Here is a 26,796-nt window from a genome sequence, read left to right as displayed (position 1 = left end):
CACTAGTGCGAGAAGTAGCATATTACGTTACTGTGTCGAACATTTAAAGGGCCATATGTACTGTAAAACGTTGTACGATACATGTGCGAATAGGTAATTCGCAACTCGTGTCGATTTAAAACACTCCCTTCGGTCGTGTTTTAATTTATCGCCACTCGTTTCGAATTTCCTATTTTTCGCACTTGTATCGTAATGTACTATTATGTGACTGCTACATAATGAAAGGCGTTAAAACGCAAGTGTGGGTTTAAGGACCACACTTGTGTTTTAATGCCTAATTATGTACAGTTACATATACTATTTCATCTACACACATATTATTAACTTTCTATGATATATTCACTAACCCAAATTACAGCCAACATTGGGGAATCGTTCTTTTGGCGGAACTCGCGAACATGTGGCGGCGTCGCCGAAATATCTTTATCACTCATTTTAACGAAAGTTTTGCTACTTTAAAAACAACAAAACAAACTTATTTTATATTTAAAACGAATTAAAAGATAAACTGTACGGCAAATGGCGGTAAATGAAGACTTTTTTCATGCATGTCACGCATTAAAGATAAAAATAGTTTATTATTCAAGTAGGCATATTACAATACGCTTATGAACGTCAAATAAAGTATTCGTAGTTTTTTTTATTTTTTATTTAGAGACGAACTAGAGTCGGGGGCCTATTTCCGTATCGATATAAACTAACATGCGAGATTTGTCAAAATTGTATGCAATTTACATTTCACTTCGAACAAAGAGGCATCTTGCCTGATATTAGAATGGAGGTCGAATCGAATGGCTTTTTTTGCAGAGATGTTCAAAATTTGAATGTGATTTCCAAATCGATGATGATGTAGTAATGAAGCAATTACAACACTTTCACAGATAAGAAATTTGATATAACAAAACAGTTTATCTTAATGTTGGCCATTACTACGCATTTTTAAGGCATCATAGAAGGTTTATGATATGTGTGTAGATAATAATAGAGAGCTTTCCAGTCGAGTACCGTGTTTGTTTTTGTGGCAACGAAGCTTGCTGATTTGCCTAAGTAGGGTACGAGTCATCTAAAATAATACTTTTTTACTATAAAACTAAATAATTAGACGAAACTGTAGTACAAAGGATATAAACGCGCGAAGTCCAACTCTATTTTTAAGCACACAATGAACACAATAGCGTACCTTCCAGCGAGTATATAACGCATTCCCTACAGTAGTATATATCGTCCGGGGCCTGCGGAGACGGCGCGGGCAGCATCTTGAGGTCTATAGAGTTCAGGGCTATTTGCAGTTCCGCGAACGAGAACGGGTAGGTGAACGCGAAGAACGTCGTCGCCTTCAGGTTGTCTGGCGTTCGGTACTTGAAGGTTAGCGTGAATGTGTTGTCGTCCATCTGAAAGGGACAATATGATTAAATTGATTAATACCTTCAGTGCCAGCGTGAGCTGCGCGCTACGAGCGTTGCCGAGCACACACAAAAGCGTATTGTTCTTTGTCACTTAAATGAATATGTGCAAAATATAAAAAATATTGATCAGAAAAGAAACATCTTCCTACTCCTGCTGCTCCTGCTGCTCTGGGTGTGTTTACGATTGCTTAGAATAGAATATAATAGTTTATTGCATATCACACTACAAGCATGTATGGAATGGAACATATAGGTATACATGTGACACCCTGTAAGGGCACAGCAATATAAGAGGGCTACAAGTAGGTGATTAAATTACAATTATTTCGCACATTTCATTAAATTAATATTACACATACATTCACGCATGATCACTTGATTGTATTATTGCATTATTTCCTTACATAAACAAAGCACGGTAATATTTTCATTTACTGACTTTATCAAAATATTCGTTAAGATTATAAAAAAGCAATGTGAATAATACATATAGCCATCTTGTTTTTATCCCCTTTCTTCTGTCATGATTTGATTTGTCTTTTCCCAATAATATAAATCATTAAATAAAATATGATCCATATATTTTGTCGATCTATTTTTTTAATGTGTATACAGTACGTTTTATGTTGTTTGACGCGCGGCCTGGCCTAGTTAGTAGTGACTCTGCCTATGAAGCCGATGGTCCTGGGTTTGTATCCCGGTAAGGGCATTTATTTGTGTGATGAACAGATATTTGTCATAGGTGTTTTCTATGTATATAAGTATGTATTTATCTATACAAGTATGTATATCATCGCCTAGTACCCATAGTACAAGCTTTGCTTAGTTGGGGCTAGATTGATCTGTGTAAGATGTCCCCTCATATTTATTATTTTATTTATTTATGTCTTTCTCCTTATATAATGTAATTTTCTTACTACTAAATAAGTCTTAAGAAAGGTTAAATGGGATGGGTTGGATATATACATACATTAAGAGTAATTATCATACTCTAGCAAAATCTAGTGTGTATGTCAGTTGTACTAATTGTCTAATGTTATTAGTAGGTATTATGGTGTTTTATATCGTAAAATTCATTTTTCGAGACGGTGAAATTGGAACTTTAAATGTTCTTGCAAAACTAGTAACTTAAACTACAGAATGCTTACAGAATGTACTGGCCGGTCCTTTATCCTCTCCCACTGTGGTTTCCCAGGCAGTGTCCGTGTGACCGGCGCCATGCCCTGGTTGTACATCTTGCCCTGCTTGTTCAGGTTTATTAGATTCAGCCGCACCTGTACCACAAACATACATTAAATGCTGTATTATTCAACACAGATTCAGTCCTTATTCTCTAACTGGTCAGAGCCCTATAAACAGGCTCCACTGTATACGGTGTTTTTTTAAACTCCGTTAACTTCGGGGGTGCTTTATGGCTAAGTACATTTAAGGAAACTGAATGTTATTTTTTTTTTCTTAATAACGAATTAATAGCATTGTTGTAATATGGATATTATATTTAAATCTACTTACCAAAAAGTTTTAACTACGACATACCAATGACATTTCGAATATCAATCGTCCGAGATAGTACTTGCGTTTAGTTTAACAAATGTAAAAATTAATATGTAAACGGCCCCTAGACGCTCGTAGGTACCTTATCAGATTAAAATAAATCTTTGATCTTCAAAATGGAGTTAATTGGAATACCATTTTCTTTGAGAAAGTTACTTAAGTTAAGCTCAGGAATGCACCCTTGATTTTAACGGATTAAAAAAAAAAAAAAAACTCACCGTGTATATTGGATTTCCATTTTGACATAATAAAACTGCATGTATTGGCAGATATTTATTTACCAAATACCAAAATAAAACAACCATAACGAGAAAATTCTTACACATATCAACCTAGCCTGACGCAAAGGAAAGCTTCTGCAGATCTTTGATGAGATCTAGATGCATAAGTTGGATAAAAAGGTGGTTCAACACGCTTTTTACTTAGATCTTTAAAAGTAAACAGCAGGAATCCTATATTGGGTTGATGTGATATTAGCTTTTTTTTTCACTTTCTCATACTTACCATAACAAGAGGCTCTCTGGCTTGGATACCAAAGTAAAACCAGGTGCGGTTGCCATTCTCAAACTCAGTGCCGGCACAATCTGGCCGAGTCCACATGTTGAACTCATAGTCCGGGGTTTCTGCTGTATTTGTTTTTGGGTTAAGGCTTGGAGCTGCAAAATAAATGAAACTATAATCCTCCATAATGTTGCCTTGGTTTACGCGAAAGTTCCTTATGAATTAAAACTATTTTAATGATTTATATCACATATGATGAATTCAAAATACAAAAAAGTAAAATTCTTTTCAGAATTTGTGGCCAAGGGGAGTCTCCTGAATCGTATTATAGTACAATCCTCCAGTTAACAGGATTAAGTCGTATATTTATTACTCATTATTATAACGTAGATTCAAATGTTCCCAAATGATTAGAAAATGAACCAAGTAGTGGCTGATTAATCAAGAAGAAAGTTTCTCCATCCCTACTTAATTATTTTATAAATGCAAATGTAACTCTGTCTATGGAAGGGTCTTCATGCTTAAACCGCTGACCCAATTTAGATGAAATTTCGTATTGAGATAGTTAGAGTCCCTAGGATAAAGGATAGTTTTTACCATGGAAAACATCATTTTACTTGACAACAAGACAAGCAAGAAATATTATGCCCATTTTTTTATATCTATTTACTTTATTTGCCTCACCATTCAGGAGCCGGAGTGGATCTTTTTTCATAATTATAAGCAATATCGGAAGTTCATGGATTTTTACTGTTTGAACTTAAAATTAGCCAGATACCATTATTTGTAATGATTAATAAAAAAATAATTCAGTTACATTAAGATTGAGACCACTAATAAAGAAAATGTGTTTTCAGCATTGACATATATCTAAGGACAGGCCTTATGGGCAATAAAAATGGGGCTTGTACTGCGGTGTCATGCACACTAATTTGAACCAATCGTGCAGTCTAATGTCACAATGCGATTGGTTGATGAGTTTGCATCACATGCACAATTGGTCGCAACCAGTTGAGTTAGACTGAACATGTGGCTTGAATTAGTGAGGGAGACCACTGAACTAGCACTATTCTTAGTGCCCATAAGGCCTGTCCGTAGCTATATGTGAATGGTTTTCAGCTTTCAGACTTTTGGGACAGTACAAGATAAGTGTAGAATATGGAAAAGCCCTAGCCTAAGAAACAAATTTAATAAAGAGATGGTGATCATATAAGAATCACTGTATAAGGAGCTAATTCTTGCTACTTAATTGTTGACCTATAAAGCAAAATGTCCATTGAGAATCTATGCAACCTCGGGCGATGTTCCGTCTACAAAACTGTTTATTAGCCATGAAAGACAACCCTGCTTTATTGGCACTATAAATTGGACCTGTGTAACGGCATTGGACTTTGTAATTTGGCAAAACAAAAACAATAAAAAACATACCAATAAGCTCCGTAGGCACTCGCTCCACATGACCGAGATTTCCAGAGTCAAAATTGTGTATAAAATAAAATCCACCACACTCAATTATACTGTTGTGATCCATGTTTAAAAAATGTACTGTGGACTACATTCTACAAAAAGTCGTAAATTAGTCGAGAATTTTGGCACCCTCTGGGTAAACATTTACTTGAAGAATTTGTTTTGCAGAACATTTATATGAATCTGCATGTTTGCTAATATCAAAATGACACTCAAAAACGGAGGCTACACTGTTTTTCTAAACAAAATTATGTAATTTTGTTGACATCGATTGACGGATAACAGCTGATTTGTTTTATTGGTGATCTTTTAATAATTTTCACACACTCCGAATGAGTATTTGCAAATGGTTTAGCCTTTATAAATATTGTAAATTTTTATGACAAATTTTATTTTGTATCCCATTCACTATTATGGATATTAATTTTTTATTTGGAATTACACTTTACGCCACCGTGAAATTTTATTCAAGATGGCTGCCACCACTGCATTTAACAAAGGAAAGTGGGAGAATAGAGACTGCCAGTGCGAAAAAATAAAAAAAGGATACCTACATATTGTTATCTTGCCAATTACTTTCAAATGTAAGTAAGTATTTGCTTATCGTAGTATTGATTTCTGCTCCACTAAATCCATCAATTTGTTTGTGCACATATCTTTTTTTGAATGTTTAATAGTTGATCAAGTATGCTATCAATCATATATCAATGGTATGGTAAGTATGATATATTTGAAAAGGTTTAGACTATAGACCGTTGGTAACCCTTGTTTAGTTCAGCTCCTTAAATATAGATGTCACTACCTAAAAAAACTCTTGAGATAACTATTGCGGTCTTTAGAGAGTTTTTAAGAAGAATCTTATAGCATAGATTTTTTTTTTCTACAATTTGGGTTAAAGTTTCCAGTCGCCATGATATCGCCTTCAAAGCAAAGATTAATATGATTACTTACAGCACCATCTGCATTAACTCTTTGTGTCACAGATTTTTGTTTATTATAATAAAAACTTATTTATTGTTTTGGGCTAATAATATGAAAATCCATGACTTTTTTTCATTTTCTGTTTGAAGGGGGTGTTTTACAGGGTGGTTAGTAGGCGTAACCACCGTGAAACAAGTACACAGTTTTATTTGCAAAAATATTGTATTATATACAAAACAAAATTGTGAATTAAAGCACGCATTTCCCTCTTTACGGTAGCAAAGTGGTACTTTGCATATTTTGCAGCTCCACACAGTGCATCGTCGCGATGTACCTCTTATTGGTAGATGATTGGCTACTTGCATGCCTTATAGAAGTTGGTACAAAGGGTTTGTGTTTTTTTATATATGCATAAGTCGGCGAGTTAGTGTTGCTCCTCCTAGAACTGCTGTTTGCTCTCCCGCTGCTGGCATTAACATAAGCAGGGGCTAGCATGTCTTGATAAACATGACGTCTGAAATCCTTTAGGCACAGTCTATCTAGGCAACAGTTCGGGTCTTTTTGGAGTTTTTTGTAAATACTATCATTGTCTAAAGGTATATCTTCATATATTAAAGCGTTTTCGATTTCTCGATCGTTAAATTAGTATCTAAAACAGAAATAATTATTATATTTATGACCCTTTTGAAGTATATTATTACCTAAACCTTTTTTAATTACTAAATATTTGTGTCACGGTGGTCATCGCTGTTAACCACCTTGAATAAGTCAGCTTTTACCTAAAGGTACCTTTTAAAACCTGAATATTTAACTCTTTTTATTACATGTGAAACTATTTTTTACAAAAAAAAAATCGAGTAAAAAAAAACAATTGTGCCACGGTGGTTATCGCTGTTAACCACTTTAAATAAGTTCACTTCTACCAAAAGTTATAAATCTAAATCTATATATTTTTCACTTAAAATAAATGAATAAGTATATTTCATAATACGTATCACAAAACACAGCAAAAAAACGATTATTTATAATTTTTTTACTTGCCAGCAAAATCACACTTTCACATTTCCGTAAACGGCGGTTTTCGAATAAAAATTTAGTTCCACAAACAGCCGTCGAGCGAACTGCGAATGACATTGTTATCCAACTTAGGCCTTCTTGTTGACCACGTAATAGGATACTTTAACCATAGATGGCTCTGTTACTAAACAAATTGGTCGATAATTGGTGGTTATTGCAGATAACCACCAGAACGAAAAGAGTTAAGCTTCTAAGCGGGTTTTAGTCTTCACTTGCAAGTTTAAAATTGAATCTCGGCACCCTAACTTAGGCGCCCTAACTATTCGAAATACATAAGGTACATGATGCGAAGGATAGCCTAACGGCGCCCCTCTACTGTCTACGGCGCACCAGGGTACCGCGGCGCGGAGTTTGGGAGCCCCTATCTTAAGCTTAACTCTTCGTCATTATTTGAATTTAAAGAAGCGCATTTAATGCGTTCCTGTAAATTCATTGGTGCATTGTTCAGTGTTCATATTTATGCCTTGTGCAGATGCCGTTCTGGTGGCGGATATGGGCTCTAGGAAAGGAGTATGTAGAGTAGTTCTAGTAATTATTGAAATAAAAAAGTATATAAGTAATAATTGATTGCGACTAGCACAGTATAGGTCTCTAGTTCTTCATTTGGTGCATGATGTGCAAATATTTGTTTCATCACACTTGCTCGAATTAGTTCTTATGTCATGCAGGTGTACTGAACAACAAAGACCTAGTTTGTTCCCTCGGGAGTTATGGATTGTGAAAAAAAGCTATAACTCCCTAGGGAGTTATAGCTTTTTTTATTATGTCACTTATTCATATAAACCGTGTAGCATAAATGAATTTTACTTTTAAAATACTGACGTATATAATTTAATACTTTTGTTTATGTTTAAAATTAAATAATTTAACAGCCTTTTAAAATATTTTTACATCATTTTCAATCTTGGCTGAATGCCGAATAAGTCTATGCCCTCGATGCTAACCTGTCAAGAAATTACAAAATGGCGGACGAATTTTTGATATGTCACCGTATTTAAGAATTATTTCGTTTAAAATTTAGTTTTTTCTTCGCAAGTGTGATGAAAAACATTGTGTGTAACTCCGGGGGTAAGAATATTGCAAACTCGAGTCTTAAATTCCACCCTCGTATCCAAAATTTCACTTACCCCCCTCGTTGTACCATGTATTATTTTACATCACCTATTCGGAAAAGGACTTTTACAGTACATATGGGGCTACTTTATAGCACTAGTGCGAGAAGTAGCATATTACGTTACTGTGTCGAACATTTAAAGGGCCATATGTACTGTAAAACGTTGTACGATACATGTGCGAATAGGTAATTCGCAACTCGTGTCGATTTAAAACACTCCCTTCGGTCGTGTTTTAATTTATCGCCACTCGTTTCGAATTTCCTATTTTTCGCACTTGTATCGTAATGTACTATTTCTTCCCTGCTAGGAGGGATTAGAGTGGCACTTTTCTAAAACTGTCGTATAAAACATGCGTGCATTGGTCATGACACACATCGGCTTTCTTCAGTACAACATCGCCTAAATATTATTTTGTGGCTCATAACCTAGATCTAGATGGTTGTCGCTGTTAGTAAAGGGTTACAACAAATGAAAAGGAATACTTTAACTTCAAAATTGTATTTCCACGTTGTCCTTATAATTATAACAAAATTAAATAGCTTAATTAAGTATACACTAATAATAGGTTACTTAGGCGTGGCACTTACCCAAGGATTATAAAAATTACATTCCTTACGATTTCAACTTGGCCAATAAATGCCTTCATCACAAAAATCATCTGTTACTTGTTAGAATCTACGAGTAATACCCAAATATACACCTGGACTACACTTTTATCTACACTTTTTGCATCCTACTTAATATGTCTTTTGTGAGCATGGTTGAGTGTGATGCTAAAACATTTTTTATGAACATATTGAATATCATCACCAAACATTGAATGGTGAGCGGTTAAAAAAACGCAATGTATAATGAATTTTGGCAACTTTTTTTGGCAATTTCACCAAAATAATGATAACCGAAGGATATATGTATTATACATAAGTAGGTTGTTAATTTTCGTGATTATCAAAATACATAAATATAAAACTGACGTGACGTGTTGTACCAAAATATTACCGACGTTTTAAAATAAATAAAATATCACATTTCGGAACTACGACTAGGGGTAATATGTGTTTTGTATGAAGTATGAATGTACTTATCTTAATTTCTTAAATACCTACTTATACGTACAACGAAATCAAAGAAAAAAACTTCTACATGACACTGAGCGAACTACTGTCAGTACCTTAGTCGAAAATTAATGTTGCATTTAAGTTTTTTTTGGTTTCAGGGACAAGTAGTACTCAGATGAAAATTTTCTTTAATAGAAAATAGCAAAACCACATAGGAAAATACGTTATATGAATTGCTAAATATTTGTATGCGTTTTTGTAGTTTCTGTACGATTCATGGGCATGCTCACGTGTTAACAGGATCATTCAAGTAGCTTTTACACCATTTTTGTTCTGCTTCTTTTCTGCACTCATGCTATGAAAATAATTTCATCGAATAAAAACCTAGGATGGAAAATAAACATTATTTTATCGACTAGGACACATATACATACATATGAGCATTTCACACAATACAATACACACCGTACATAATACTCACATACATATTATGATGTAATAAACAATTTTGAATTAGTAATAATTTGTTAATAAAATTATAGTAGCTATTTTATGACATAAACGTATAAACTAATTTTAAACAAATTTAATTGATACAACATTCATTCTCATTCCTAAATTGATCTTGATCTCTTATTCAAATCCATCTCTTACATACGATATTTGGCGGAACATATTGCTATACATAGAGCAAAGAAAGTACGATAATAATTGATACTTTATTTGTTAAACTGATTGAGTAATCATTCTGAGCATAGGTTAACAATAATTACATTACACTTTGCGTCTGTGCTATAACTTATATTAAGATAGGTTCAAAAATGTTACATAAATAATCAGAAGTGGTTTTTCTTTAGTACTTAGATATAAACACGTATATAATTAGTGTTAGAGTGTATTTTAGTTTCAGTAAGTGTGACAATTCGTCAGATGGTGCTACTAACGGAAGACAGATGTGATTATTTGAGCTAACATTAAAATCAATATGCAAAGGTAATGGCTTAATGGAAAAAATTACATCGTACTCCGTTCCGTCTTAAACAAAATGCCTCGATTAGACGGGTTCAATATGTACCTCGTCCGATAATCCTAATTATCAAAATAAGTTCACATTTTCCTCATCAAACATAATAATTATATAATTATCTAATGATTTCAGTCCTTTGAGATCGGTTAGCCCTTTCCTTCGTTAGGTATCGTGATGGAGACTGTGGCTGGTCTGGTTCGGTCTGAGGCCTTGTGGACGCTGGCGTGCACGGGCGCGCCTCGGCATATCTCGTCGGTCGTCGTCAGCTTACACTCCACAACTCTGTAGTTGCACGTCGGCGACCCGCAGTCGAAGACGGGGCGAGTTACAGCATTCGGGATGTCGTTCTGGATCATTGGTTCTTCTTTGAACGGTGGACAACTGAAAAAACAGACTATATTATATCGGCTTAAAATTAAGCATATTAAACATTTAAAACTTCATATCAGGCGGCCTAGCCAAGGTGACAATCGAATTCGCCATCGAATCGCTTTATGTCTCCCTAACTCTAACACTCTTTCATATTAGTGCATATTTTACGTATCGTAAGCGGTTGGCATTTTGTCTATGGGACCAGATTATTATGTGTATATCGAATCGCTTTATGTCTCCCTAACTCTAACACTCTTTCATATTAGTGCATATTTTACGTATCGTAAGCGGTTGGCATTTTGTCTATGGGACCAGATTATTATGTGTATACCTCATAGGGGGTGGAGTTGGAGAGCGTGAAAGAGGGAAGCTTGCCACCTCTCTGGATATGGCCAGGGACTTGATAGATCCAAATGTTGCATCAGGGCTTAAAGGAGCTCCTAAAACTGACGCCATGCCCCTGGAACAATTAAGACATTATTATGTTAAATCATTAATTATCCTGTCACAAAAATCCCTGAGGTAATAATTGAGAGTGAGAGGGTAGAGCAGAGTGATTTGTAAATAACAATTAAAACAAGAATATATTTGGAATAGGTCGGTAAAGACACTTACACGACGGAGTCAGATGGCACAAGGAAAGGTAAAGGCGGCGGGCAGGGTGCGTCAGCACGGGCGGGCGATGCAGGCTCCGCGGAGCGCGGGCAGCGTGGGGATTCTCCCTCCTCCACCAGCCCGAGCCAACTTCGTATACCACGCCAGATACCGCTAGGGCTACCTGTAAAATTATAAACAAGAACTATTAGATTTATAATAAATCACTAACTCTTATCTCAGAATATTTGAAACTGCTGAAGCTTGACGGCCTTACGCAGAGAATCGGCGTAGGCACTAGTTTTTGCAATTATTTTTAAGCATCCTTATCTTCCTTATACATATGTGTAGTTTATTACACGAATGGACACTCGCTCTTAAAAGACAAAAAAACTCAATTAGTTATATGCGAGGTGCGTGGTTTCCCAAAAAATATAACTTATCGTGGTATTTATATATTCATAAAAAAAAATGATACATGTCAACTGAAAATGACTAATGGCCCATGTAGACCGCGAGCCAGGAGCATATTTCGTCATTCATCGCCTCCCGGCTGATACTTTATCAGATGATAGTTTAGATGCTCTTTTAAATAAAAAATAACCGTCAGCCGGTTGTATCGCGATGGAAAGACCGCAACTATTCAAATGAATATGTAAAAAATACGCGCCTTACCACTTTATGACCGCAAAGTAGGCGTAATGTGTAAATTGCGTAATCCGTTTATTCGAAACGCTTGATGGAATGTTATATTTCATGATTTCATATTTTTGTTTTACTATCATAAAAAGGTAAAGTGCTTATTTTTTATGTTCATGCGACGAGCTGACGTTTTTACCATCGCGATACAACCGGTTGACGATTTTTTTAACTAACAATATCATCTGACAAAGTATCAAACGGGAGGCTATGACTAAATTTGTTTTACGTGTTTCGGTGGCTATTCTCAACCCACAAATGGAGCGGCAGCTGACGTCTACGAAGGTTCATCATACAGGAACTGTTGTTAGTGCACCGTCAGTGAACTCTTTCAAAAATAGACTAGATACACATTTTAGAACATTAAAAAGTGCTAAATAAACACAAGTGCTGCGATATACACGCATCAGCTCCAAGAGCTGCTAGTGTATCAAATAAAATAAATAATAATAATAAAATAAATACATAGCCGTTGACTACTATACGAGTTTTCGCCCGGGAAGCGATTGGTCATGGAAATCTGTTCCTGGCTCGCGGTGTAATAGACCCCGCAGCCACATAGCCAATTCTAGTTAACTTATTGACAATGAGTTTAAGACAATGACTTACGGGAATATTTTCTACTATTTTGTGGGCTCAAGGGATAGAAGTCTCCGTGAATGGGGCAGTGGAACGCCAGTCTCCTTTGGCGTCGCTGGGCAGCACGCATCAGTATGCATAGCACGACACCTGCAACAATCAATTATATTGTTATATCAAAACCATATTTAATAAAACTAGAAATATTTAATTTTATACCTTTCAAAGCACTACATACGGTCCAAATCTAAATGGGCTCGACGCTTGACTTAGACAGTTTAGTCTTAGGTCAGATATTGTTCGAGTATTTAGCATACAAGTTAAAGAGTGGACACGGCGTGATATGCGTACGTGTTGGTATCTACGCACCTTAAGACATGTATTGGATTGTAATTTAATGTTTTTAATTAGAAGTCTAGTCATTCATTTACGTCAACAGAAACCAGATTTAGCCATCCACCGTGGACATCATATAATTCTGGACGTACCATTTTTATATAAAACTGTTTATATCATATACACACATGAGTTTACAACGTACGGCAACATACTTACATGCAATTTAAATTATTAGATTTTACATAATAAGTACTTCAGTTAAAATTTGATTGATAACTACAGTAAAATTATAATTAAATTAAAAGGAGAACAGTTTAAATCTAAGTATTAAACCGATATACAATCATAGAATCGATATAAAATCAATCATTATACATAAAAAAGCCGACCGCCAGTTGTATATCATACCTACATAGAACACGGCTATTTTAAGAAAGTTCATTTCATAAATTGAAGCGTCTAAAGAATAATATTTGTCTTTAGAACGTACGTCATTTAACGTGTTATATCATTTAATATTCAAGGGTGTTTTGGTTTATTTGCATATTATATAATATTCTAGGAGAATAATTGATTATTACTAACCAGCAATTGTCATAAGTGCACCGGCGACTATGCAAACGGGGCCAAGCACCCGAGAGTTTCCCGTAAATGCGATCCGTTCTTGATAATGATCCTGTTCTTCATTTTCCCCACGGACACGGTACGACGTAGCTGTGAAAAAATTAAATTTAATTGTAGCTTCACACAAAAGCCCTTCATCATGGAAAAGTCATTCGTCATTACGACGTCTTTTATTTCAGAGAATATAACAACCTCCATTAACGTTTTGCTTTTACAACGCTCTTTTGAAAAAGGCGCATCTCTTTGCTACACGTTATTGTTACTAACGCCATCTCTGTTTTAGTGTCAACACGTTTTAAACTTAAAAATGGCGAATGGAATGGTAATTTAAATAATACGCTGGTCACCCATTCTTAGATAATTTGTGCGCTATTCTCAAAACACAATTTTCTATTTCCGGTCAATTGGTCGAATTATATTTTATGATCACGGGAAAAACCAACCTCATCGCAATTTTATTATTGTAGTTTCGATGATTTATAATTTACCTAAATGTTTAACCCTGCATGAAGACTTGTTGGTTATTTCAGCTTGGAAACAGCATATTGAATGTATAATGTAGAGAAATCTGGAAAATCTAAACACCTACAAGTTCGAAAATGTAGACTCACCAGTAAGCACGCATCCAACCAGCATGAAGAGGAAGCCGAATATGGGTAGGACGATTTGGCAGTTGGCGGCGACCACGACGCCGGCAACTGCCAGGCCGCCCTCAACTTTCTCGACGCGCAGTCTTGAGATGGCGGGCGGACATCTTGGCTTGCCCACCGGGGCTCGGACTAGGGGCTCGCCTGGAGGTGACGTTGTCCTGTGGCAAGGAAAGTTGGTTTTAGGAAAATAGTCGATAATATGGGCAAAACCTAGTACAAGTCATAGGCTTGCAACCTATTAGAAGTAGCAGTATTCAGGTTGATTCATAAGTCGTGATCAGAAATATGTACAGGGTGACCTTAGCCATTGGACAAACCCTGAAATCCCACGTCGGGTTACTTCTCAGAAATGCTCTGACGTTAATATTTTTTAAATTAGAACAAAAGATAAAAAAATATTTTTTTCGAACAAAAGTCATTTGCAATAATCGACAACAAAAAGAAACATACTGTGTTAATCTTTGGCAGTGTTTTTGACAATTTGTTCGAAATATTTGATAATGATGACATTTTTCAAAAGTCAGAAGCTTATTACTTATTAGTGTCATAAATAAAAATAATACTCAAAAAGGTCGAAGAAGGTTCCATACTATTCTTTTAAGATATTACCTTAGGAGATACTAACACATACAGGCTGCTCCAAAGTAAAATATTGGTAATTTGTTAATTTCTTCGAAACCGCTACACCGGTTGTTATGATACTTTGTACACTGGTTCTAAATACCCTAATGCATATGTACATTTCGGCTTTGTCCAATGGCTAGGGACACACTGGTATATCTTACTCTGCACGTTTAGTATAAACACTCGTAATACAAAAGAATGTTCAAAAATATGTAAACGTATTTGGTTATAATTATTTAATGTTTAACATAAATTTACTGAGTCTCATGGTTACCCTCCTTTTATATAAAACTGTCATGGACTCATAGGCTCATAGCATATTCATCAAATTACTCAATTCAACTGGAAATATTAGGAAAAATATAAAATAAGAAATTTTATTTCAGTCATAACATTAAGTACGCTGCGAATTGCAATTAAGTCACGTGACTAATAATAGGCTGACCATGAATGTTGATAATTAAGGAATATTAAAAAAAGTGATGATTAATTAAGGAGCTAATAATTAATTGTGATTTGATCTAGCTCTCGCGTTAGTTTTAGGAAGCTCTATCAGGAGATGTGGCTTACTATTCACGACTTAAAAATCAGATATTAGAGTCAGACCAAGATAACTCTGCACCAAATTAGAGAGCGGGACATTTTTTTAGAACTTATTTGGTAATTGGGATTTGCAACATCTCTTTGAGGTAAGTAAATATCTACATATATTTTATTGTATGTTATTTATTTTAGGGACAACCAACAAATATACAATACAATGTTACGTTTTGTTATACATTGAATACAAGATACACGTACCTATTAGCCAACAACATTGTCCAGTACAGTCAGATGCAGAGAGAGGTGACCCCCCTGCATACAATCAGTTTATGAAGGCGGGGGGCTCCTCTCTCTGCAGCTGACTATACAATATTATAATGTTGAAATGCTGTATCTCTATTTAATTATAATGCAGGCGTGTTTGACATTTTTGTGTGATGAAAGTGTTAATTGTGGCGAAAGGGTTAATTTTAAATTAAATTTGAAATACTGTCCGGTTACGTTGGCGGGTGACATCGGCAGCTGATACGCGTATTAATATCACAATATGTATTACACACACGTTGGCGATGAAACAAGAATTCAAAACAAAAGTAATTTAACGAATTGCCATTAGCAAAACTTAGAAAAAGATAAAATATATCCCTAACAAAGATCGTTGATGATACTTATTCATCATACACTTTTATAAACAAGATAGAAAGTATATATCATGTCATGATGAAATTTTTCTAAGGCAACGAACTCGGAGGTAGATACTCTCATACTATATAAGATTAATTGATTAAGACGTGGGTGAATCTTATAATTCAAGATTGATGAACAATAAGCTAGGTACCTATTTAGTAATATGAATACATAATTTCTACTTGGTTGTTAAACCAGGACAAAGTTATTTTAGTATTTAATTTGGGGTATTTGAACTCTTAAGATGATTAAGTTAATTATTCTGCCCTTTCCAACTTCTGCTTAAACCATTTTCTTACAAGTCATGAGACGGGTCTACCATTTGCTAGACCTTGCGTACTACAAATTGCTCTATTTATTTATTTTTTGGTTGACCTATTATTTACGTATAACTTTATTGAAGGGTATTTTTTACGAATGAATAGTTTTAGCGAATTTTGACATTTTTTAATGCATTAGGAAAGATATTCATTGGAATAATTACAAACAGCGTACAGCTCTCTTGTTTTTAAATCGAGAGTGAATAAACATTTTTTAGGTAAGCATGTTCCATCCTAGACTGAATCGGCGCTTCAGGTGAGATGGTGGTCAAATGCTTACTTTTTTCAACAAAAAAAAACTACAAATACATAAAACACCTTGTAAAAGTACAGTCAGCAAAGTAGCGGATGGAACAACGTGCCGAAAGTATCTGCCACCATTGAATACTTTTCCAAATACAAATATTTATATCTAAACAGTCCCCTTTCAAAAGTATCTGAGTAAGTATCTAATAGTTCTACATATCCTCGTAAGGCCCGAGACCTATAGTATTTATTCAGTTCGATGAAATTTAAGTCATATCCAATGGAACAGTGTTGCATTTATTTTGTTTAGTTCAATTTTCAAACAAAATAAAATAAACAGGATTTATTCCCTGCACTGTAGGTTCAAATTTTAGTGGCAAATTTTGAATTTTTCATTTGTATGGCTGGACCTTAGGAGGATATATAGACATCTGTTTTTGCTAAGCTATTAGAGAATGATACTCACACGTTTGAGGCATAGTCTGATACGTTACTTTTGACGCTGACTGTACTACTTCTATTTTATATCTCTAGTTGTAATACATTGTAAAATTAAGTGACACAACTGTTGGCTCCGAGCAAATGTCTCTTGTAATTTTGGCTCAGCCTTGAGTTTCTCGTACGGGGGACTAAGTGTAGTCTATTTTTGCTAGTGTCTAATTATCTATGTCTAACGAGTCTTTACTGACACTATCGATGTTTGTATTGGTACACTTGCATACTCTCTTTCCCAGGGCGTCCCATTGGGAGGAACCGACATTCATGCGACCGCGACATTATACTGAATTACGTTTGCAGACTTCAATAAGTTCAACAGAACAAAGTGAGAGAGTGTCATTATAAATTTCATATTTCATAGAAAAATGACAATAATGATGACATTACTCTGTGATTTCATAGATAGAGTTGTTGGCTTGGTCCGACTCTAACAACAATAACAACAACAACAACAACAACATCTTGAAGCATTAAAAGGACACACCAAAATATTCCACGAATCTCTTTACAACTTTCACTTTACGCCTTTTCTCCAAAGGGACAAATTGAATTAGATATTGTAGCACGTTTGCAAATATGTAGTGTCCTTTCTGAGGGATACTGAATACTTGAATTTATTTTTAGTATCCATCCCGGTTTAGGCGTCCGGATTATTTGCACGGGTACCCATGCTCAAACTCAAAGTGATACCAACCATAAGTACAAAGCATCACTCAGTGGGTGTATTCTTGAATCTTGAGTGTGTTATTGACGTATCAATTTATTACTTAGTTGCTTGTGCTCGCTTCAGGCGCAAATCCACTCATGTATCGCCACCCGTATCTACGGGAAAACCATACCTACTATTTTAGTTAGGTACGAGTAATTTGCCTCTTTCGTAATACTAGTAGGCTCTTACTAGCATCTAGCACTAGATAACTTATCATCCCCCTTCTTTATTACTTCACATAAGTTGGTTTGGTATATTATTCAAGATTCTTATATAATTACAACTTTAATTGTGTGGGCGTGGACGTCGTCAACAGCTCTCGACAGTCACGACCAGTTACTTGTCATTCAATTCGTTAATCAAAAAATTCGGCTATTATAAAGATTTGCTCACTTCTCCCCTGACTTCTTTATTAGTTCTGAAACGTGATGTTATTTTTAGCAGCTATGCATCGCAATACCACAAAACCGTAATGTTTACTGTGTTTTATAGTGCGGCAAATGGTGCGTCTACATGTAACAGATGCGATGAAGACGTAAAAAAGCCCACATAAAATAGAGAACAACGGAAAGCTCCTGGTCGTGATAAAAGGTCGACAGTTAAACAAAAGGTGATTTATTGTCTTTGCTGTAATGCTGTAAACATCATGGTGTGCGCACTTAGCGTTTTAAATTTCTATAAGTACTGTAACCAGTTTTAATTTTGAGCGTTTGAGTAGGTGATGTTATAGGAAAAAAATAGGCAGAGGAATACCCCGATGTAGATGAAAGGGGTGAGTATCTAGTAGTAATATGGTAGTAGGTAGAAGTTAAATTTATCGATATGTTGAACTATATTACCAGTATATATATCATAACAAAGTAAGCTATGTTCTTACGAGCTACTTATCTGCAGTTGCGGCTTTTGTTAAAGATGTCGTGATGTCCTTTTGAATCACTGATCACAGTTAAAAAATTATCTTAATCTGCATAATTTAAAATACCCCAATGGCTATTACTATTGGGATTGGGACGTAGTACTGAATCAAACCTAATTAGTAATAGAAACCCAATTAACCCAACCCAATTAGTCCTTCAACTAATTATCCAAGGAAAAATCCAAGGGGAAAGATCATCCGGACGAAGACGTAACTCATGGCTCAAAAATCTTCGAACATGGTTTAAACAGAGCACACGTTCATTATTCCGCGCGGCTGCGTCTAAAGTTCGTATAGCCCTCATGATAGCCGACCTCCGGTAGAAGATGGCATTGGAAGAAGAAGAAGTCATAGAAAATGGGTAAAATCCTTTTCCTACAACTACGTTCTGTTTATTTAGAGGTACCAGTATAGATAGTGTGTAGATATTTTTATCGGCAATCCTACCTACACATATTCCACGCGCATCACGTACGAAAGCCTGTTCATATTCACAGATGTTACGTACTTGTTTTTTATGAGGGTACCAGAAATAATATTGGAAACAAGCATTTGCATAATCAATGAATTAACTACTTTTACATACAATAGATTTAAAAATATAGGAGGTATAATTTGAAATTGTTTATATCTAATTCCTGTTGTTTTAGTGATTGATGGATAGGTATAAAATCCAATTCGATTTAAGAATAATTACTTTTATGCAAAACCATATAAAATATGTTGATACGAAATCGCTTATTGCCTAGTTACAATATTGACAATTATTCTAAACCTAATTCTACGAACGCACTAATAAATATGTTTCACTCTTGGAGTATACAGCAACAACCCATACTCAGCATTCCATAACTACATTTTACTTAAGTATATTTCTGTGAACGTTAAGCATACGCATTAACAATAACTCTGTACCGAGTACACAGGAAGATAGTCACGTATTTGGTGCCTGTAGATATTGAACATCTCCCGATTTAAGCTGTTTCAAAGTATTTGAACACAGATTGCCTATAAGCACTCTACATATACATTTGAGATTCTTTCGCGTTATAACTAGAATCTAATAGCTTTTTAAGTGCCACGTCGGCTGTTTACGGCTGAAATTGGCGATAATGGCGCCTTTAGAACATATAATGTTTACTTACATTTCACCACATCAAAATATCGTTAATGATTTCAAAGTAACTTTAGTTATGCAAGACTACAAAGTATACTTCAGGGCCTTGGGGCGAATGCTTGTATTTAAAGCCGGAAATCGAAGGTTCATAATTGGAAATTTGAAAATTGAGAGGATATTTGTGGCCATTAGAGAAGGGTCCTTATGTTTCATGAGCTATTTCTGTTGGAATTTCAGATAAAAAGGACCTTATTGCACATGAAGCATGTACTCTTCTGTGATGGAAAACCACATTTACCTATAAGGCATGATAATCAAGTGGAAGAGCAACAAAAAATGTGCATTAGAGTTGGACCAAGCTACTCTGTATGGCTTTACAATGACAAAGTGTGCTAATGTCAAATTTCTACGAAAATATGACTTTTATAATGACAGCCCTCCACTTTGTTCTGTTTTAACCGGTGCAAAGTCGTTCGTAGTTCGTTTTTTAGGGTTCCGTAGCCAAATGGCAAAAAACGGAACCCTTATAGATTCGTCATGTCCGTCTGTCTGTCCGATTCTGTCACAGCCACTTTTTTCCGAAACTATAAAAGCTATACTGTTCAAACTTGGTAAGTAGATGTATTCTATGAACCGCATTATGATGTTTACACAAAAATAGAAAAAAAACAATAAATTTTGGGGGTTCCCCATACTTAGAACTGAAACTCAAAAAATCTTTTTTCATCAAACCCAATACGTGTGGGGTATCTATGGATAGGTCTTTAAAAATGATATTGAGGTTTCTAATATCATTTTTTTCTAAACTGAATAGTTTGCGCGAGAGACACTTCCAAAGTGGTAAAAAGTGTGCCCCCCCCCGTAACTTCTAAAATAACAGAATGAAAAATCTAAAAAAAATATATGATATACATTGCCATGCAAACTTCCACCGAAAATTGGTTCGAACGAGATCTAGTAAGTAGTTTTTTTTTAATGCGTCATAAAAATTAAAAAAAAAAATTTTTTTCATCAAACCCATACGTGTGGGGTATCTAAGGATAGGTCTTCAAAAATGATATTTAGGTTTCTAATATCATTTTTTTTCTAAACTGAATAGTTTGCGCGAGAGACACTTCCAAAGTGAAAAAAAGTGTGTGTCCCCCCCCCCTGTAACTTCTAAAATAACGGAATGAAAAATCTAAAAAAAATATATGATATACATTACCATGCAAACTTCCAACGAAAATTGGTTTGAACCAGATCTAGTAAGTAGTTTTTTTAATACGTCATAAATGGTACGGAACCCTTCATGGGCGAGTCCGACTCGCACTTGGCCGCTTTTTTTAGCATTTAGACGGACTCTAAATGCCCGTTAAAAGTAAAGGCGTGGTGAAAATAACTACGGTTAAAACGCGTTTTTTTTAAGTCAGGAAAAATCGTAACTATTGATTTAATACACGTGACGTGTGATGTGAGGGAGGTCGCTGTAATATGTCATAAAGCTTTTAGCTCTCATGTTCGTGATTCCAAAGGGGTCTTATGTCGACAAGCGTTTATAGCACAAGTATTATACCTACTCGTATAGCGGTAGGTAAGTGCCTAGGTAATGGATTTAAATAAATAGTATGACGCTCGAATAGCACTGCAAGATATGCCACATGCGAAAAAAAAAAAAATTTCTTTTAACAGTAGACATTTATTAGAATTACATACAACCGCATGTCTATCATGGTATCACTGGTGCTTGTCTAGACCATACTGCTTGTTGCATGTACGGTCGAGTTCACAAACATCTTTAAAATCAACGTTCCAAAATATTTACATGACCTTATTGGCTTAAATATATTTTCACCACAGCAGCTCGAAAAGACTCTCTTAGTAATTCAAAATCTGATAAGAAAGTTGTGGCAAAGTAATCTGATGTTAATTTTGAGTTGCTTGCTCTATTTGGTTGATAAAATTGACTTTTGAGTGATGAAACCCTCGTAACGCTTAATATTCCACTTTTCAAACCACTACGCTACGCATGTGGTTCAATTTTGGTATCTTTCACTTGCTCGGATATCAAGGGGTTAAACAACAACTTTGCCCCCCTGTAACACCAATACATAGCTATTTTGGAACGTTGGCTTGTAAACATATTTGTGAACTCGACTGTACCTACTTATATAAATTGTTGTGGGTTGTGACGTAATTTTTTGGCAATGGGCAAGTCACGTTTAATTTTAAATCAGTATAAATAATAGCAGTAAATATACTTTTATAATCAGCTTTGGGTTGGTGTTAAAAAAAGCGATGTAGTTTATGACCTAAAATAGAAATAAAAAAAATATTACAAGTGCTAGTCACCTCTTTTTTTTTTCTACAAATGTGCCACAAAAAACACAAGTGCTAAAGTTAATAATAATAAATATTAGGGTCAGATGCAGAAGGCAGTAATTTTGGACACGGTGCGTATAGTACGTCGGTTCCTCTCTCTGCGGCCCTGACCACCGGCAGCTTGGGCCCTGCCCCGCTGCTGGCGGCACCCTAGGTTAGGTTTTTTATAATGTGATTATATGTATTTTGTATTGTTTTGTAAGTGTTTTTATATTTTACTTTTATATTCATATTATAAAAAAACCTAATCTAAGATATGCAATGAATAAAGAGGAATAAATATTAATAAATAAATATTATAAAGTTGTATATCTATTTAAGTATTATTTAAAGCGGAAATACGGCCGACCGCCGTACATGTATTTCTAAAAATAGAACATGTAAGAATATATTTAATCTCATTTATATTTTCTAATTACATACTAAACTTAAGCGAATTTATGTCGCCTCCAGACTTGTCGTGTTGTCACAACGACTGACGTCGCCATTTCATAGGAATAAGCGAAATTTCTTTGTATTTTTTCGCGTTTGACGTTCCGTTGAAGCGAAGAATACCAGAGTAGAGGTCACATAATATCAACTGTATAATCAATTAGGAAACGTCGCCTTTCTCAGACGTAAAAATGATTAAAATACAATAGCAACTCGATCCAGTCCGCTTATGGAGAACAAAGGGCGTAGGAATTATTTATTTAAATAATAAATTGTAGTTACTTCCGCTTAGATAATTAATTAGGTAGGTATGTTTGGGAGCTATATGTTAAGTTAAATCCTTTATTCTTAACTATTATTTGTAACAGTGTTGTCTAAAATTCGACAGGGTCTGACGATATCGACGAACTTACAGCTTACTGCGGCTGTAGCACGGTCGTATTTTTATCACTTGTCACTATGCCTGACACTGTCGCACTTACATACTCGTTAGAACGTGACAGGCATAGTGACAAGTGATAAAAATGCGATCGTACTACAGCCGTAGCACATGGTCTAACGAGAGCGAAACATCGATCTGAAACTATGTATAGTTCAATTATTATTTTTATTTTCTTCACCCACATATCAAAATCGTTCGTAATAGTATCAAATAGCTACTTATAGGCCCCCTAATAAAAAAGATCAAAGCATGTTTTATTCAGACCGTTCTGTTTATCTAACGTTTGCGTGTATGCAATTTACCTCTTACGGCCGCCAGTCCGAAACCAATAAGTTTTAACGTCAACCCATTTCTCTGTCATCTAAATCCCAGTAAAGCTAAAAGAGTGCACGACACAATCGCTTATTGATCAACAGTTTATGGCTAACGGTGTTTCCGGGCCGCCGGCGCCATTACCGTACAGTTTTCGATTCGCTGGCCATAGACAAATTCGATTTGAGCGCGAATTCGAGGGAACTCTATTGTTACATTTCCGGAAGAATCGGTCATGTTTTTATCTTGTCAAATACCGGAGTTTCCTGCTTAACAAATATAGTTTCGGTCAGCCAACCGTATGGGTGGCAATGTAAAACAAATCAGATTATACCTATATCATACCTATTTGTTTTAATAAACACTAAGCGTTAAATTCAGATGGGTGTAAACGGCTTTCAAAGGAAGTGTTAACGCGTAAACCCATTTAATTCGGCTCTGTATTTGACTCGAGCAAAATGATATTAAAGTGATTTATACCGTCAAATGGTAAAAATGATTTATTGCTACAACGAAATACAATTATTATTATCATAAAAACTTGAGTTGAAATAAAGAAATGTTAGTGATATTTTTCATTTCCGCGTTTCCCGCACGTCTGACCACTCAACTTTTCTGCTTATAAATCCGTTTTTGCCACGATTAGCCGCGAGTAAACGTAAACCATCAGTGTCACACGCAATGATTACCTGCCTCTGATAGGTTATTCTGGTCGTTCTGGGGGGCAATTTACCGTCATTAGCCGCTGAGAATAGTTCGCTGTGTGGGGGAATAGAATGACAACGCTCGCGGTATCCTGCCGGGTGTAAGGCCAAACAGAATGTTGGCAAAAAAAATCAGTTTTACACGATGACGCATTTGGCGCAACCCGTTCTGCGTAAGAGACTATCGTTCCAAAGTGTTTCTGGATTTAGATGAATTATTTTAAACAGGTGTCAAAACTAGACTATCTACGTAAAGTATAGTTCCGTTACCATTTTCCCGGAACAATCATCGGCCTCTTTCTAGACCAAGCAAGATAAATAAGGGTGACGACATGGTATTATTTTACAAAAGCTGGTTCTTAGATGCAGGTGATTCCCTTCCTTGAGTAATTCTCTTGAAAGCCAAATCATTGTAGATGGAATGCTTTCTATTAATCCCTTACTAAAATGGCGTATAAAATTGTGAGCTCCTTGTGATATCCAGCCCGAGAACATGCAGATATACAGAGACTTAAAAAACTGCATGGATACATTATGTATGAATTCATTCATAAAGTGGCTATGCAATTTTGTGGCTATACAACGTTGAAATGTATTCTAGGTACACAGGTATCAATCAACAGGCAGCAATCTTCAGTACAATCAAAGATTGCCATCTATAAACTAGTTTTACCCACACCGCTTCGCCTTAACTCAAATTACTACAAGTACGTATACACGAGGTACGATTTCCTTATTACGATGCTCGTTGAATGGGATATCACAATTTGCGTTAAAGTGAGTGACGGCAGCAATAAGCCGACGGTGTCTGGATAAAAATAGAATTAGAAGCGCTCCCGGCTTATTAGTTCACACTAAAATTAACCGAGGGTCTAACGGTTTTACTGGGTTGAATACTTTTTGAGAGCCATTAAGATAATAATCGAGAGATGCATACGTAAACAAAAATAATCCTCCCGAATTAGACTCCGCAGCTCCTGTACTGCTGCTCGAACTACGTCGATTGGCTTTATCAATGTTTTGAAGTATGAGTGATAATTGTTTTGCTAAAAAAGTTTCTTATAAGTAATACTGTTTACAGCTACTGATTTCGCTGTTGTATCACAGTTAAAAAGAAATGTATGTAATTATTTTAGAGCAAGTGGAAACAGAACTGAATATGTCAACAAATCATCGATCGCTGGCAACAGTCATCATATGCGCATATTGAGAACAGCCGCCAACAACTAGTCGTTATGGTTAGCAATTGGTCCTTGTTATTACTTAGGGTAAAATAGTGTTTGACAAAGGAATGTTATTTCTTTAAAATTCATATTTTATTGGGAGATCCGTCCCTTGTGGCCACATTTTCTAATATTTGTTATCTTTTGCGACTGCCAAATTAGTTTGCCAGTCATTTATTGGGGTTTAAGTACTTATTTCAACCTTAGTTACATGCCATTAGGCCTTCTCTCCGCTGTCATTTATAGTTAGGTCTTGCTTTTAAGGCCGGTAGCAACAAAGTTTTATTTCCACATCCATTAAAAATTAAACCACCTTTGACAGAGTTATTATCGTCCATAACACTGAATTAGGTACCCTCTTTACTTTAATGGTCCCTTTTTGGTGATTGGAAAGCGGAACCAGCGAAGCGACGTAGACAGATCGAGGATATTTAATTAAAAGTATTTTTAATTTGGAAAATGCGTCGTGTCACTATATTTTAAATGTATTATAACAGAGCATAAGGTTAGGTAATTTAGTAATGTCCAGTATGTCTATTGCCTACACATCTACATCGTTGGATACCTATGTAATATTTCATATATTTGCAATGATCTCCTTTACAGCGTCTTCTCTGTAAAAATACTTGAATAGCGCTTAATATGTTGTGAAAAACCATTCTAACTCAACATTATGAGTTGGTAATTTTACTCGAAGTTTAAAACTTAGGTAGCTGGCTGCATCAATTGTAAATATGTAAACCGTTTCGACAACGTCCAAAATACTGGACATAACCTTTGAACCTCTTTTTGCATTTTATTTCCTAACCAGAACAGTAAAACTGTATGTCAGTTGACTCAGAAGGTAGTAAAATAAATATCTGCTAAACTTTAATCTATATTACGTACGACGCAGTTTTAAAAACTTCAGTCTATCACACGTCCCACTGTTCAGCCTTGACCAAGAATGTCGTTATTGACAGTCGGAGAGCTAGGTGCCCCATAATTAGATAATACAACTTCTCACGGACATGCAGTGCAGTCGTCACCAGGAAGCGGGTCATTCATTATTGTGTTCTGTGAACGTATCTTCATTGTTGGATCCAAGTTTAATATAACTATTGATTATAGTAAACACCCCTATAATGGAACAGGCACCGGTAATGGGACTGTATAGACAAATCCTGTAAAACAAGTATTTACCAAAAGTTTTTAATCGCTGGCAACATTTTACCATAAACAAGAGCCAAAGAGCTACTAAGTTTATTTTTTATTGATATTTCTTAGTTTGAAAATTAATGGCGCCATACATTCCATGCCTGGAGCAAAAAACCATAGTTTTAATTGGTTAATAGTATAAAAACCAATTGCAATAGCTTTCATTAAATACATAGAAAACATAAAGGACGAATGTCCATTCAACTTTTAAAGCATAAAGCGGTAGAAATTTTATAGATGTCGGTGAAATATCCATAGTACTCCAAATTTTCTCTTAAATGGCCCATAATTGGTGCCGTTAACATAAGTGAAACGTAACTTACCAATTATTTTCATTCAAAAGACATTTCTAAAGACACGTACCTATTGAAGTTAAAAAACGCTCGAGATTATTAAATAAAACCCAATGATATGATCTTTCTGGTATGTATATTTTAGCTTTATCTTGTTTAGCTACTTTTTAACTCAACCGGGATTGTAGT

The 26,796-nt window shown here is 35.4% G+C and overlaps 2 protein-coding genes across 9 annotated transcripts in view; both read right to left on the bottom strand.

The window, feature by feature from the left end:
• The window catches only part of LOC133520743 (cytosolic carboxypeptidase-like protein 5), a 34,032-nt gene extending 28,616 nt beyond the window's left edge, over positions 1-5,416 (bottom strand). For 3 of the 6 annotated variants that reach the window (XM_061855361.1, XM_061855363.1, XM_061855364.1), the window contains exons 1-4: positions 4,890-5,413; positions 3,465-3,616; positions 2,555-2,680; positions 1,181-1,391 (exon numbers count right to left, since the gene is read on the bottom strand). In XM_061855361.1, coding sequence (XP_061711345.1) covers positions 1,181-1,391; positions 2,555-2,680; positions 3,465-3,616; positions 4,890-4,992 — 592 coding nt within the window. In that variant the 5' untranslated portion in view covers positions 4,993-5,413. Of the gene's footprint in view, positions 1-1,180; positions 1,392-2,554; positions 2,681-3,464; positions 3,617-4,889 lie in introns of all 6 variants that reach the window. The other 3 variants (XM_061855360.1, XM_061855365.1, XM_061855366.1) reach the window with 2 other exon arrangements.
• A 3,107-nt stretch (positions 5,417-8,523) lies between these two features.
• LOC133520755 (uncharacterized) overlaps positions 8,524-26,796 on the bottom strand; it is a 116,527-nt gene continuing 98,254 nt past the window's right edge. For all 3 annotated transcript variants that reach the window (XM_061855388.1, XM_061855390.1, XM_061855389.1), the window contains exons 2-7: positions 13,945-14,141; positions 13,295-13,423; positions 12,401-12,520; positions 11,114-11,276; positions 10,830-10,958; positions 8,524-10,507 (exon numbers count right to left, since the gene is read on the bottom strand). In XM_061855388.1, coding sequence (XP_061711372.1) covers positions 10,273-10,507; positions 10,830-10,958; positions 11,114-11,276; positions 12,401-12,520; positions 13,295-13,423; positions 13,945-14,141 — 973 coding nt within the window. In that variant the 3' untranslated portion in view covers positions 8,524-10,272. The remainder of the gene's footprint in view (positions 10,508-10,829; positions 10,959-11,113; positions 11,277-12,400; positions 12,521-13,294; positions 13,424-13,944; positions 14,142-26,796) is intronic.

Source organism: Cydia pomonella, chromosome 8 (genome assembly GCF_033807575.1).
Source record: "Cydia pomonella isolate Wapato2018A chromosome 8, ilCydPomo1, whole genome shotgun sequence".
Taxonomy (NCBI): domain Eukaryota; kingdom Metazoa; phylum Arthropoda; class Insecta; order Lepidoptera; family Tortricidae; genus Cydia; species Cydia pomonella.
The sequence above is the reverse complement of the archived record's forward strand: the minus strand, read 5'-3'. Positions and strand labels throughout refer to the sequence as shown.